General features: G+C 31.9%; 2 protein-coding genes across 6 annotated transcripts; both read right to left on the bottom strand.

The window, feature by feature from the left end:
* Positions 1 to 2,118: 2,118 nt before the first annotated feature.
* LOC111296148 (digalactosyldiacylglycerol synthase 1, chloroplastic-like) lies at positions 2,119 to 9,078 on the bottom strand. Of its 5 annotated transcripts, none has more exons than XM_022890247.2 (7): positions 8,338 to 9,078; positions 6,697 to 6,729; positions 5,230 to 5,317; positions 3,894 to 4,303; positions 3,532 to 3,798; positions 3,001 to 3,350; positions 2,119 to 2,809 (listed from the first exon to the last, which is right to left on the bottom strand). In XM_022890247.2, the coding sequence occupies exons 1-7, from the start codon at positions 8,947 to 8,949 to the stop codon at positions 2,275 to 2,277; spliced, it is 2,295 nt and encodes a 764-aa protein (XP_022745982.2). In that variant the 5' UTR covers positions 8,950 to 9,078; the 3' UTR covers positions 2,119 to 2,274. The 5 variants fall into 5 exon arrangements, with proteins under 5 accessions (XP_022745982.2, XP_022745984.2, XP_022745981.2 ...); XM_022890249.2 differs by having other exon boundaries at positions 4,059 to 4,378; positions 8,338 to 9,077; XM_022890246.2 differs by having other exon boundaries at positions 3,894 to 4,378; positions 8,338 to 9,077.
* Positions 9,079 to 9,820: 742 nt separating this feature from the next.
* On the bottom strand, positions 9,821 to 10,860 carry LOC111297794 (uncharacterized). The gene is made up of 6 exons (XM_089741816.1): positions 10,829 to 10,860; positions 10,394 to 10,502; positions 10,226 to 10,318; positions 10,082 to 10,139; positions 9,970 to 10,035; positions 9,821 to 9,888 (listed from the first exon to the last, which is right to left on the bottom strand). Exons 1-6 carry the CDS (start codon positions 10,858 to 10,860, stop codon positions 9,821 to 9,823), a joined length of 426 nt encoding a protein of 141 aa, XP_089597942.1.
* Positions 10,861 to 14,493: the final 3,633 nt, after the last annotated feature.

Consider the following 14,493-nt stretch of genomic DNA (forward strand, 5'->3'; position numbering starts at 1 on the left):
TGAGCTGTTACCTTTGTGTTTTAATAAGTTAAACACAAAATCTCGTTCAGAATTTAAAATGGGTTTTTAAGAGAAAAAAAAAGAAGCCTTTCTTTATTTAGTTCTTAATGGCTAGCGGTGCCTCTCTCCTTCCCCCTCCTTATCTCTCTCTCCTCCCCTTCCCTCCTTCCCCTTCTTTCTTCTATTCTTTCCAACATTTAAACCCTAAACAAAATTAAATATGAAAACAAATGCAATTAATTCAAGAAAAATAAATTAAACCTGTATTTTTCAAGGAATCAATCAATGTCGGGATCATTTTCCAGTCTTCAAGTTCTTCTTCAGTCTTTTCATCTATCTAAGACTTGCTCTTCCATCTTGGAACAAGAATCTTCGAAAATTTTTCTTTGATTCTAGATATTTCCGATTTTGGCAGTTTAGAGAGGTAAGGGATTTTGGGTTTTATTTTGTCGTTAACAATTTGGGGATTTCCAAATTTATTGGTTTTAATATGTAAACGTTTTTTTTTTTTGATTTAAAATTTTTTTTCATTTAACAAATGGTAAAATAGAAGACATGAAGGCAAACAAATGTCCAAAAAATAAAAATCACATGTTATTTTTTGGTTTATTTGTCAGATTTTAACTTGTTGAGATGCCACATCAGCAATTTTTTAAATGAAGGTTTGTTATGGATTACGTTGTTACACAGAAACGAAGTTTCGATTAGAAGTTTTTTTCTTTTAAGTACAACGTCAGAAAAAAGTGTAATAATTTAGAGATCAAATATGTTATTATCTAAATTTTAAAAAATATAATTTTTATATTTTTAATAAATATAGTATTTTTATTTTAAAAATATAAATTTTTTAACACAAATTACTTTTTTATATTAAAAATATCTTTATTAAATTCTGAAAATTATATTTTTTTATGTTTTTAATAAATACTATATTTTATATCTTAAAAATATTATATTTGTTAAATTCTAAAACATATATATATTTTTTATGTTTTCAACAAACATTATGTTTTTATCTTAAAAATATTTCATTTTCAATAAATAGTATTTTTTATCTTAAAAACAAATTATAAAAAATATCTTTTTCATGTTAACAATAAAAATTGTATTTTTATCTTAAATATATCTTTTTTCTAATAAAAATTACTTTTTTATTTAAAAAACCTTTTTTGTTAAAATCTAAAAAATAATTTTTTTCATTTTTTAACAAAAACCATATTTTTATTTTAAAAAAGTTATTTTTGTTGAATTATAAAAAATATTTTTTAAAATTTTTCAACAAAAATCGTGTTTTTAATCATAATATTTGTGAAAATTTGAATAATACTGTTCAAAACTTGATCTTTGTTAAAAAAATATTTTCCTAATATTTTACAAAAGATTATTACATTTCTAAAGTAAATAACATTGTTTATGTAATTTAAAAAAATAATTAAGTGAAGGTAAATAGAGAAAATTTTTTATTTTTCTTCTAAAATATTAAAAAATTGTAGAAAGATGATAATTTTTATTCTTTTACTTTTTCACTTCTTAAATTTTCAAAATTTTCAATAATTACATTCTCATGAATCAAAATAAAGAATCAAATTTAAAAAATAAAATTCCTAAAAGAAATACTTTCACCCGACCCCAAACCCCCTTATGGGTGACCTGGCTGCCAACGTACCCCAGTTGAACTCCATTTAGCATGAAATATTATGTCAAACGCACTGATGCAATATTTGGATAACATCATTGAGGGATGATAACCACCAGTTGCCACCGGAGCTGAGAGCTCCAATTAAAATTATTTGATTTTCACCGCCTAATCTCAACTTTACCTCCAATTTTTTTATTTCTTTCCCTTTTTACCCTTAAAGTTGTGAAAATTTTCATATCATTTAATCTTTCATTTTTTTATTTTTTCCGTTTTGACTTTTTGTTTAAAAAATTTAAAATAATTTTATTAATTCAATATAATAAATAATATAAAATATTAATATATATAAATAATTTATCAACAGTAAAGTCCACAATGGTTAGTTTTTATTCTTATCTCATTGCAACCATAATTTTGTTATCCAAATACATATTTTATTATTAATTTTAATCTCATTATTATAATAATAAATTTCAATATTATAATAATTAATTTAATTGCTATCGTTATTTTTAATTACATCAAAATTAATCTCATTGTCCATCCAAATGGACTTTGACTAACATGGTTAGCAGCTTCTACAGGTAGTGCGTGACTATTATATAAAGGATTGTCAATACAGTTTTTACATCAACTCACCAGCCATAGAAAGGATTTTCCACCCGTGGAGGTAAGAGATGAAGGTCTTTACAATGTTGCTTGCCATAATCCCGTGTGCCAGGTATTGCTCCGGTGCAAAGTCTAAGGTACTCATTCCCTGTGAGACAATAATGGGCAAATGCTAGCCCTCCATCCACCATCTCCGAAAGGCTTGGCATTGAAACCGATTTTGCAATTATTTTTCCATTCGATTTTCTCAATTTTGCACCATATTGTTCATTATTCAAAACTCTGTCAAGCTCTGAATATTCTACAAATCTTTGAATGGCAGCCTCCCATGACAGGTTGTATCTTTGCTCAGGCGTAAGGGGTTGGGGCTCATTTGCCAATGCTTCCTTCACTTTAGCAACAAAGTCTTCAGATGTACTGTAAGTCAGACAGTTGGGAAATGACCTGAAGAACTCATTTGATGGATGGTCCGCACATACTACAAATTTTCCCATCGCAAGTGCCTCTGCAGTAGCTGTGCACAGCACATCACTGACACTGGGGTTTATAAAGATTTTGTACCTTCAGGAAAAGAATATAATGTTAGAAAGTTATATATGGAGTAACTACAACTATACTGATATAATGATTATTTTGCAGAAGCTTGATGAAGATTCCCTCTCAATAATTTGTTTAAAATACAATCATCATCTCAGCAAATGATCAGATTGAACCAATGCAGGCAAAAAGAGCAATGCCTAGAGGATCCTTACCCATGAAGAGAATCATCTGCATGGTCCCTTCCTTTCAGAAAATTAACATTCAAATCCAACCTCTTAGCTGTACTCTGAACTTCATGTGCATCCTCGCCATTTCCATACACATCCAACTTGAAACCATCAAGATCATTCTTGTGCTTTGCCAGCAAATCTATCAACTCTTTGTATCCCTTCGCCCAAACCATCTTGCCTAAGAAGTATGCTCCTTTAGAAAAGGCTTGCTGCCCAAGTTCCCTTTCTTCAGCAACTTTCTCGCCAATTTTCAAAAACTTTGGGTTTACACCATGAACGTTGCAAATCACAGACTTTGGTAGATCCTGAGTTGCAGCAGACAAACGAAGAACCTGAAGGGAGAACACAAACAACTTAGTTTATGCAATACAAAGAATGACGCCTGAAATTTATCAATAAGACTTTTAAATGACTGATAGAATGAGCAGAAACCAAACCTGTGATACAATTTAGAATTGAAAAAAAATGATACTCAGAGATGCCACACAAGCATAAAACAAAATTGATACACACCTTGTGGCAATATGCTCTGGTGACCCAATTGTTGATATGTTTCACAAGGAAGGCTTGTAGAGCACCATTCTTCTCCCTCTTAATATATTCCAAGTAATTTGTGTGGACAACACCAACAACATGATTGAATTTGTCAGTCCAGCGTTTACCGTGATGGTACCAGTTCAGGTGTTCTGGTTCTTCCAAAATAGCAATGTCAGCATCTTTTGATGGGATAAACTGAGAAGTATCTCCAGCAGGTATTATGCTTCGCCTTTCTTTTGAAAACTAAGAAACAATTGCAAAAAGATATTTTCGTTTATTAAATATGTTTAATGAATGAGACTATGGAGCATAACATAATGTAATACATAAAAGGTTACCTTTCCAGGATAAAAGGAGATTTTGAAATCAGCCTTAAAACCAATCCTTTCTTCAAGCCAATTACGTATATAATTCTCTTGCTCTTCTGGTGAACTGAAAGTGAGATAGTTGGGATAAACAAGTTCTTGATCAGATCTGCAAAGCCAGGGAACCAAGAGCGTGACCTTTTGTTTTGCCGATTTTGCCAAGTATGCTGCCCGAAAAAGTGGATTTACTGCAGTTCCTGTCATCCATGGAAGGCTGGCAGTTGTAACAATGGCAACATGCCTTTTCCCATCTGAGACATCATGCTTCATGAAGTCTGTCCAAAATCCACCCTCATAACAATGTCCTGTACTTTGAAGGACGCTGGCTATCCTAAAATCCAGTTCATCATTGATCTTATCAGGGTCGACAGCAGGGGGTTCTCCTGCAGCAAGGGAGCGCAAAACAAGTTGGTTCTTCCGTTTGCTACACAAGCTTTCAACTATCTTGTCACAGAGATCTGAAATCACATTTGAAACATGTAAAAACTACTTGCAGTCAGATTCCCTACTCTAATACATTGTAAAGATAGATGGAAAAGTAACAATAGGAGGAAATGTCAAATATATACATACACATCATACTTTCATGGACATTAAATATTTTTTTCCTAATAGATGTAAACCAGCAAGCTAATGGATTCAGTTCTGACTGCATAATTGACTTCATACTAATGAAAGTGAAGAGAAAAGGGAAGACAGGGAACTAGTATTGTTCAGTGGAAGTTTTAACTTTGCGAGTATCTTAAGTTCATTAAATATTTGAAAGGTGGCATGGCCATATTTGAAAAATGAAAGGTAAATCCTTATTTCTCTGTCACGTAGAAAGATGATTAAAAGTCAAAACCAGTGCCAGCAGCTCACTACTTCCCGTACCATCAACTGCCATAGAAAGTTGAACAGAAGACTACTAATTATTCAGCTTAACAACTCCCAGAAGAGAAAATTAACATTCTGGATTATTTCAAGCATTGAAAGTTCCAACAATGGCCATTAAAGGTGCTGTCCCCAATTTTACCCAGGTGAAAAACACCTGCTTAAAATTGGTCAGATGAAGCTTTTATAGAAAATTTTACAAATTCATAATAGGCAGGAAATGAACTGAAATATAAGCTACAGTGCCCCTACAAAGGGAATCATAATGGAAAGCAGGAACAAGAGAACAGAACCCTTCAAATATACAGAAGAAATAGTCACAAGAATATATCAATCAAAAGGTGATCAGGAATATAAAATTTTAAACTCAACGAACAAAGAGTTACTCATCCCTGCAGATTTTAAACAGAAAAATAAGAAAGATACAGCTACTTACCTCTTCTGACACCAAGTTGATCCAAAAAAGGCCCAGATTGCCTGACCAAATATGCTAACAGCTCTGTTACATCCAGTGGGGGTACTTCCTATATCAGACAGGAAAACACAAGCATTCAGCATACTGCAACCACTATTTTACCAAGCATCTTAAAATCCAATCAGGTTTGCATATGCATACAAGATCCATTAAAAGCTAGGGCCAAGCTTGATTTTGTTATCTCTGTGGAGTTGACCCATCCTCCAATGGAGATGTTTGTAAAGAGATGGCAGGATGAAAGCATAGCTAATGCTAAGTGTTAGAAATTAGAGCCTGAATTATCTCTAATAGTTTCAGAACATGCATGGCAGACTGCAGTTTAGCATGGGATATGCCTATGAAGATAACAAGAAAGGCCCAATCCAAAAAGTTAGGAATAGCGTGTGCAATAATACTAGATCAATTTGGTTCAGTATACTTATACAGTCTATTGACATGTAATGGCTTGTAACCACATTATCTATCACATCTACCAAAAATCTCAAGCAAATGGATAAAAAGTATGGGTTAAATCTCCAGAGATGAGAAAACGTTTCCACAAATTCAACTTATATTAAATTTTTATCTAAAAAAATGGCCAAAAAAGTTCAAAGCAAAAAAAGACATCAATCAGCAACAAAAATTTGCTTTTAGTTTGAAGTTTTACATGGATTCTATATGCACATTTTTTGGTGCTTCTCCAGCTAGATAAACCCATGCTCAAATTCCCTAAGGTCAAGAGGCATTAAATCCCCTTGCAAGTTACTGTCAACCTTAATCAACCCAGAGAATTGGCTATTAAAAGATGAAAAATAGAAGTAGCCTTAAAATATAGAATGTCCAAGATGCTATGCAGAGTATGAAGTAGAAATTTTAATTCAGGCCACTTCGAAAGACAATTTATAAAATATGGTTTACCTCCAATGGGGCTGCGCCTAGAAACATAAAAATAATTATAACAGGTTGCACTAATCCCAACCAGAAAAAGGTTTACCTCCAATGGGGCTGCACCTAGGAATATAAAAATAATTATAACAGGTTGCACTAATCCTAACCACATAGCCAACTATCCAAATAAATGCAAGCATGCCAGTAGCTAAATAGACCCAACTCTCATGTAGAAGCACAGTCTAGTTATTGCCTATCATCACAAATGTGTCTCAGTCTTTGATTCTTTAATATAGAACTATTTTAATTATAAAACTTTATAAATGGCTTCTATGCTTATTGCCTAACATGCATGCCATTGTTATAGAATTGGCAAATCTGTAAACCATCAATTACGGTATACACACTGATATACCCATAACAAAAGAGAAACAATAACTTCCACAAGCCCTTGACAATGAACAGAAAAATTATTCACCTGAAACATATAAATGACATGACTGCATAAAAAAATGCAAATAATACTAAAAGAATGTGAAAGTCCATAAGTGAGAAGGGAACCTTCGACTCCTGAGGCTCCTTGCAAATTGCTTTCTGCAAAATAAACATATTTATAAATAATTGTGCACTAAAAGGATTTTTAATTTACAAAAATTAAGATAATAAAATCACAACATAAACATCTAGAATGTACAAACAGAATGTTTACAAGTTAAAATGTTCAACATCGAATTAAATACCATCAAACTAGAGCTGGATGTTTAGCAACAAATTATATATAATAAAGCTCCTCATTTTATTGAATATTATAGGGCAAGCAAACAAAAATGTTACGCTTCAAGTTACACCACTTTTTCTATCACGGAAACTTTGTGTTTTTAAAAAAACACTTTATAAGAATGTTTGTTTCAGGCTAGCAAGAGTAATAGTTGATATCCATAATACAAATAAAAGAATTTTTTTTTTTAATTACCCTGGTGTAGTTGATTGGTCAAAGGAAAAGGAATATACTACCACTTACCATCATGGCAAATACTTTGACCTAATTTCTCTCCTCAACAATGCCTAATCACTAAGAGAAGAGTATAGGTCTTCATAATAGGGAATTTTGATCTGTTAAGATACTACTTAATTGTTTTGAAAGTACCAAGTGCATCAAAAGTAAAAGAAGGACCAAATAACTAATTGTGATAAGATAATACCCATTGTTAAAGGTCAATCAAAGGGTATTGAACAAGGACGCAATAGAACTTAAGCAGGGAAACCAATTTTACTAGCCTTCAGATATGAATGCATGCTTTTTGCAATAGTACTTCCTGCATCCATAGCCAAAGGATATGAGCCAATTGATTAACACAACAATTCTACAACAGCCATTATTTGTTCTTCCCCTTACAAAACAATAATAGTTGTCCGTTGGATTCAGCCCTTAAAAGCCATAACTACCATATTTTATTTTAGCGGTAAATTTGGGAGTTATAGAAAGCCTTGGTATCCAAATGTGACCATAATTTTCATCTTGTCCTTCTAAATCATAAAAATGCCATCTTCATATGTTCATTCAGATTAAAAGAACAACATCCAAGAAACCAAAATTAAAAATGAAGTAAAACAAAAACATACATGTAGCAATAAACAGTAATCATTTAGTAGCTCTTGTCATGATGAATAGAACAAAATAACCAAGCATGTTAAACAATAAAAACTCCCACTTAGCAGCCATGGTCTGAGATGCAATCAAACCCTTCATTAGTAAGAGAATGACTCTTCCAAGCCCTTAAAAAAAAATTTTTAACATAAGAATTTAAGCAACTTAAAACTTCGAATGAACTTATAACATTATCTAACATTTTGGTATAATTTAGAAAATTCAGCATCTTAAACACTTCAAGTTTCTAACTACATTGGACACTCCATATTAATCAAAATTCCCCACACTTCCAAACAAAGTCGAACTAGAGTATTCTAGTACTAAAAAGTCCTGTACGAAGCATAAACCCAAAAAAATAATTGAATCTGATGTGTGATTATCGACATCCATGCAACTACAATCATCAATTTTATACCCTTCTAAAACTTAACATTAACCCTAACTACTTGACAAATCAATTATATATATTAAAAAGAAAACCATGCCAAATAACAGGAAAAAAAGGAGTAGTCTCAAGTCTCAACCAAGACGAAAGCAGAAAAAGAGCTTACCAAACTGGACTTAACTTTCTCCACAAACTCACTATTCTTAAAACCACCAAAAATTTCAACAGAAGAATTTTTCTTCTCAAACTCCCTTAACTTTGTTTTTAACGCTCGAATTGGTTCCCAATCCCCAAATTGCCCTTCCTCTCTAAACCTCGCCCTCCTCCCTTTCGTAAACTTATTCAATTCAATAATTCCATCCATATCCTCCTCCTCGGTCTCATACACCTCCGCCACAATTGCGCTTCTTATCCTTGACAAGTCTATCCATAGGTTCGCCCTCGTCCCCCATTTCTCCATCACTTTCCGGCTTATCTCCGGGGCCCAACAAACCCTACGAAACTCCGATATCTTAGGCTGCAGCTTCTTCATGAAGTCGATTTCCGAGGATTGCCGGATCACCGGTACCGAAAAAGCTGGTGTAGCTGAGTGTATAAAGTTCTCGATTTCCCTGTCAAAACTCGCTGCGAGATTCTTGAACGAGTGCGCACGGTTTTTCATGAGTTGTAAATCCGCGTCGGCCGAGTCACGGACCTCTCTCCACCCTTTCGAAATGAAGGAGAAAGCACTCGAATTCGACACCGCCGCCGCCGCCGCACTTTGAGTCTGGTTGTCCATGGCGGGCAAATCCAGCTTCGGTTTTCGATTTTTCGTTAACAGAGAAATTTATTTCAATTATATTTTTTGGGATTTGCAGAGGTGACAAAGGGCGGAGGGAGAGAGGGAGAGAGGGACCAGACCAGAGATTTTAACGGTTAAGATTTTGATGTTTCTAAATAATTCTGGAAGTGGGACTGACACGTGGTATGCCACGTGCGACTGGTGGGTTGAGTAAGGAGATTTCTTTGCTGACGTGGTGAATGTCACCTGTGAAGATGAGGTGGCTGGTCTTGTTCCGGTTGTGCGGATATTCTGGGGGAAGGGTGAAGGCTACGATTATGTGCGGGGTTGCGCTTTTAAACGGATTGTGATTTCCTGCACGTGTTGGATGCTGGTTGGTCAACATTATGCAAATAAAAAAAAAACAATTTAAGATAAAAAAATTTATATTTATTGCTACACCAGTATATAAATTCTAAATTCTATATACTCCTTACTAAATAAATATTAATTTTTTTAAAAAATATTTTTTAAAAAATTTACTCGTTAATAATATCATCTTATTTATCTTATTAATAAGATAAAAATCATTTGATTAACAGATACTGTATAAAATCTACATTCTGACATTACAAAAAATAAAAACCCATTTATTATCTGTCTATCTGCTATTACGATAATCATATGCTCAATAAACTTGGTTTGTTTATGTCCCTTGATACCAAGCTGATGATTATGGTTTGTGTGAAACAATCATGAGAGCTGTATCAACCTATGGAACTCAAATCAGGGGATTATGATGTATTTGACTCCCTTGATAACTTATAAGGGGCTAGAACTCTTGACATTGTGTTGAATGATCACATTGGCAATGTCTTCAATAAACCTTTTATACAAGCAAAACTGCATTTATAAAACCATCATTCTGTGGGTTATTTATCACCTGAGCATATTTCCCTGCATTCACCAAAAACAAATAGGTTGAGCATTATAATAACATGAATATGAATTGCTCAAAGTAGGATCTTTACCCCAAACAATCATATTTGGGAGGTTTTCTTGTAAAACCAGGTCCTACAAATGTGCACTTTGTAAATGTCTTATCTTCTGCGACAGGCCTGACCTGAAGAAGGGCAAAACAGAAGCTTACTTTTTCTTTTACCAGATCTCATCACCTTAAACATTTCATCTTCTGCAACAGGCCTGACCTGAAGAAAGACAAAAGAGATCAAACAACAGTAGTTAAAAGAAAAATCAAGTACAGAATACGGAAAAAAGATAAAATATAACAAACAGAAAAGCTTGAAAATCTTATTTCCTTGGGGATGGGGACCTCCCATTTTCCAGCTTTCTCTTTCCTCTTTTGCTTTATGGTGTTGCTGAGAACCTAAACATCACATAATGTTATATGTATTGATGACATAAATATAGCATTTATGTATCAACCTCATCATCATCATACCTTTGCGCGTGTAGTGTTTTCCCGATCCAGAAGATAGGTAGGAATGGCTCCATCTTGCACTTTATCATCAACCTTGCGCCTAGTTGATGATTCCTCGTGCATAGCCAATCTGTTGACATGATGCAAAAGTTATCACTAGTTACTACGTAATTAACAAAGAAAAGAACTTTGGCCAAAAAAAATACCAAAGAGAAGAACAGAAATGATGAAGCTACAACCGCTCTTTAAATCAAGGTATAATCCCAAAGCAAAAGCTTCAAAGTGTCACATCTTAAAAGATGAAATTCATGTCTCGAAAGGAAGTTTCATTTCATGACTCCATAATCACGTACGCAAGACCTTATAAACAATAGACATTTTTGCTACTTTATTTTACTAGTTCAAATTAGTCCTAGAAGAAATTCCTCAAAGAAGATCAAAAAGGGAATTTAATACAATCTGGTCGCTCCTATAATATCACCATCCATGAATGCAACTTAATTATCAGAATATACTCGCATTGCGAACCGAGTACCAACTCACTAAAGACTAAAGAGAAACCACAAATTTGAGAAAACATGAAAACCGGAAACAGCCCGTTAACATCTCAGGAATAAGTGGCATGAAGAAGACAATGATTTAATGAAAGACAATATGATGACTATGGGCATTATCACTATGACTCTAGCTAACATATTCAATCAACTATGACAACATTCGCGCTTTCATTTGAAATTTGCAGAATCTAACTATCAGCTAATAAATTATTAAAAGGCAGCTTATCGCCATCCTTTTAAGTGCAAAACGGATCAGCATTTCTATGAAACCTTAATTGGAGCAAAGAAAATACTTAAAAAAAAAAAAAAAGATAATCACGAAAAGAATCCAAAAAAATAAAAAAAAAATAATTAGCTCACAAAATCCGACAACGAAGGATAAATTACCAAAATCATGGGGAAGATGGGTATAATAACGGCGGTCGGTGTTTGTTTGTAAAATATTTGGGTCGTTGCAGGAGGTTTGGGCGTGAATTGAGAAGCTCAGGCTCAATGACAGAATACTTGGGCTAATGGCCTATTTTTTCAGATCAATTCTTTGTTATTGAGTCAGCAAGTAAAATACCTAATTTATTTTCATTGATGAATACAAGGAAAATCCAAAAATGGACATAAGAAGATTATGCAAGTTTTGTATAATTAACAAGTAAACTTAAGTAAAATTTGAAATTTTACATTTCAAATTTCATTAAATTGTTTTTCAAAAATGCAAGCACACACATGGACATGGTATTCGGTATTCCTCGTGAAGTCTAGATAATTCAATTTTGTAAAGACCACCCTATATCGGCAGCTACGCAACAGTGGCGAGGACCAATTTAGCCATGAGATACTGGCAGACTAGCTTAAATTACAACCATGTGCACCAGTCACCATTCTTCTTCCTCAACCTCAAAAAGATTTATTACACGAACAATTGAAGATGGGGGAACGGGGGAGGGCATGAATGTTTTATTTTTTCCACAATTTCGAATCTTTTGATAGTAAAATTACACCATGGCCATGCACATCAAATCAGTTCCAAGCAAAAATGCTGTTTTCCCCTAGACCACTAGGGAAAAACTCCCACTACTATTTTTTTAAAAAATGCATGGACAGCATGTATTTATCACGTATGGCTTGCAAGGAATTCACAAAAAATTGATAATTCTTCTTCATCGTTTGATAGTATATTGCAAAGGCATAAATTTTGATGCAAAATTTCATTTTTCTAAGTTTGTAAAAAATAAATTTGAGGGTCAATATATTAGATAAAAGAATTGAGGATCAATTTATAGTTCGTAAAAGCTAAAAATCACATAGTTATCTTTTGTCATTTAAAAAATTAACAAAATATCTAATAAAAACAAGAAAGATATCATTTATCTATTAAAATTCTTTTTGTGTTTGCAAGCATACAAAAAATGTTTTTAGAAATAAATATAATAAAAAATTCTAAAATGAGATATAATTTGATAAATGATTGTTTAATTACATAAAGATTAAATGTCCTTATCATGTAATATAAGCTGAAATAATAACACCAACCCAAAATTTGCTAGATGGTAAGCAACAAACCTAAGTTTTATATTTAGCTATATTATTATTATTATTATTATTATTATTATTATTATTATAAAAACATCAATTTAGGAGTACATTGGACAATCTTGAAAATTGATGACCCATCTAATTATGCTTTAGAATTATTGATGCCAAGTAGAATAGGACACAACAGGGACAATAATATATCTATATTCCATTAAAGAAAATTAACCAAAGTTTCGTGCATATGAAAAAGACCAACAATCGAATGATAAATTTTTAAATTCTTAATTTTAATGGTTAAGATTTAATTGTTAACAGTTCCCCCCCCCCCCAAAAAATAAGCTTAGGATATTGAGCCAGATGTAGCCACCCACAAAGAAATTAAAATTTTATCCATTTGGAATCTAATTACCAACCAAGAAAAGTTGGCTAATAATTTTATATCAAATTAATTTTGGAGCTTCCACTTCTTTTGTTTATTAATGCTTCCAACGCAACCACTCTTCTCTACTTTAACTTTTCTTTTAATCCAAAAGAAAAAAAACACTCCCTTAGTTTATTAGATTTTTTTTTTTTTTCATGGTTTCATCACACATCATTTATATAATTAATTGATTTTAAATGATGAATTATTATTCTATATATCAACCGGGAAGTTTAATTTTGTTATAATTCTACGAACGGATTTATAGAGCTTGGAACCTTTTAAACAATAATCATTTCATCTGCAATTTTTTTATTATAATTTTATAATTATTTAATCATGATAAAAAATTATAACAAAATTAAGGATTCATCATTTGTGAGTATGGGTTTTTTTATAATATTTTTGTGTACTTTAAACAATTTTAAATTAAAATCGATTAATTATAATGTAATAATTGTAAGTAATATTTTTTATTTAAAATTCATTTATAAAATTAAAAAATTTCACCATCAATATATTAGTTAATAATTTTTAAATTAAATGCAATTTCTAAAATAAGTTTGTTTTAAAAAGGGAGACCCCTTGATTTTTTTTTATTATTATATAAACTATAACACTCTTCTTTCTTATTCTATCTATCCTCTTACACTAGATTGACTTGATAGAGGGTTGGGACGAATAAAACTATAGTCTCTCATTATCCTTTTGTCTTGCAAGTAATTGGGCTGACGGTAATAGTAGATTTTTAAAATCAACCTATAAGAATCATTGGCCTGTTAACGTTTCATTTTATGATTAGTCTTTTGATAATATATATTTCATACACAAATGTAAATTTGGTAAGTGACTCTTGCATCATCAATGCTTATTAAATTTAAGTTAGTTATCCTCTACTAAGGCACCAATAATTCTTCTTTTTTGGTATTTAAAATTATCAAAAGTTAAACATATCTAAAATTAAAATTTTAATATTCTATTAACAAAAACATATACATATATGTGGTTCTTTAGATATATATATATATCTGTGTGTGTATGTGTGTGTATAGGGTTCACGAATATCGTCGGATTTGTCATCGATCCATATATACCAAACCACAATTTTTAATAATGATCCCAATCATGATTTTCAATACTTTACCTTGTGGCCGAACTAACTTGGCATTCATGCCTGTTGTTGCCGTATTACTCCATTGAAATAATGTTGCAAAAAAAAAAAAAAATTGGCTTTATATCTTTGAACAACCCAAGTGATCTTTTGTGAGTTGGGTTTTGATTTTTTTTTTTTTTGGTTTAAGGGTTTGGCCTTGAATCTTACAGTAATTGATAGGCATTTTTCAAAAGTGAAGGTATTATGAAAGAAATAAATGAATTAAATTTCAATAGATTGATTAAAATTATAATTGTTCAGAATGTTTTTTGAGGAAAAAAGAAGAATCCGCAACACAACCCTTTCACGAGAAAATACGTGCGTATCTTGATTGAATAAAATAAACAATTTTTTTAAAATTATGTTTATATTAAATTAAGGATACAATACTTTGTGATTTCTACATAAAAATTTTCTAAATCAATTATTAAAAAATATATAAAATTTTTTAAATTTTACA

The sequence above is a fragment of the Durio zibethinus genome, chromosome 12 (genome assembly GCF_047325235.1).
Source record: "Durio zibethinus cultivar Kanyao isolate XHJ-2024 chromosome 12, ASM4732523v1, whole genome shotgun sequence".
NCBI classification, from domain to species: domain Eukaryota; kingdom Viridiplantae; phylum Streptophyta; class Magnoliopsida; order Malvales; family Malvaceae; genus Durio; species Durio zibethinus.

Bases quoted from the DNA above. Each gene is read 5' to 3' on its own strand.
- LOC111296148 (XM_022890246.2), bottom strand. From the start codon at position 8,949: ATGGACAACCAGACTCAAAGTGCGGCGGCGGCGGCGGTGTCGAATTCG. The intron at 6,730-8,337 runs GTAAGCTCTTTT...TTTATTTTGCAG, and splicing joins AGAAAGTTAAGTCCAGTTTG to AAAGCAATTTGCAAGGAGCC. The intron at 5,318-6,696 runs GTTCCCTTCTCA...TGTCTGATATAG, and splicing joins AGGAGCCTCAGGAGTCGAAG to GAAGTACCCCCACTGGATGT.
- LOC111297794 (XM_089741816.1), bottom strand. From the start codon at position 10,860: ATGGATGGTGATATTATAGGAGCGACCAGATT. The intron at 10,319-10,393 runs GTATGATGATGA...TGTGATGTTTAG, and splicing joins AAAACACTACACGCGCAAAG to GTTCTCAGCAACACCATAAA. The intron at 9,889-9,969 runs GTTTGGGGTAAA...TGGTGAATGCAG, and splicing joins AAAACCTCCCAAATATGATT to GGAAATATGCTCAGGTGATA.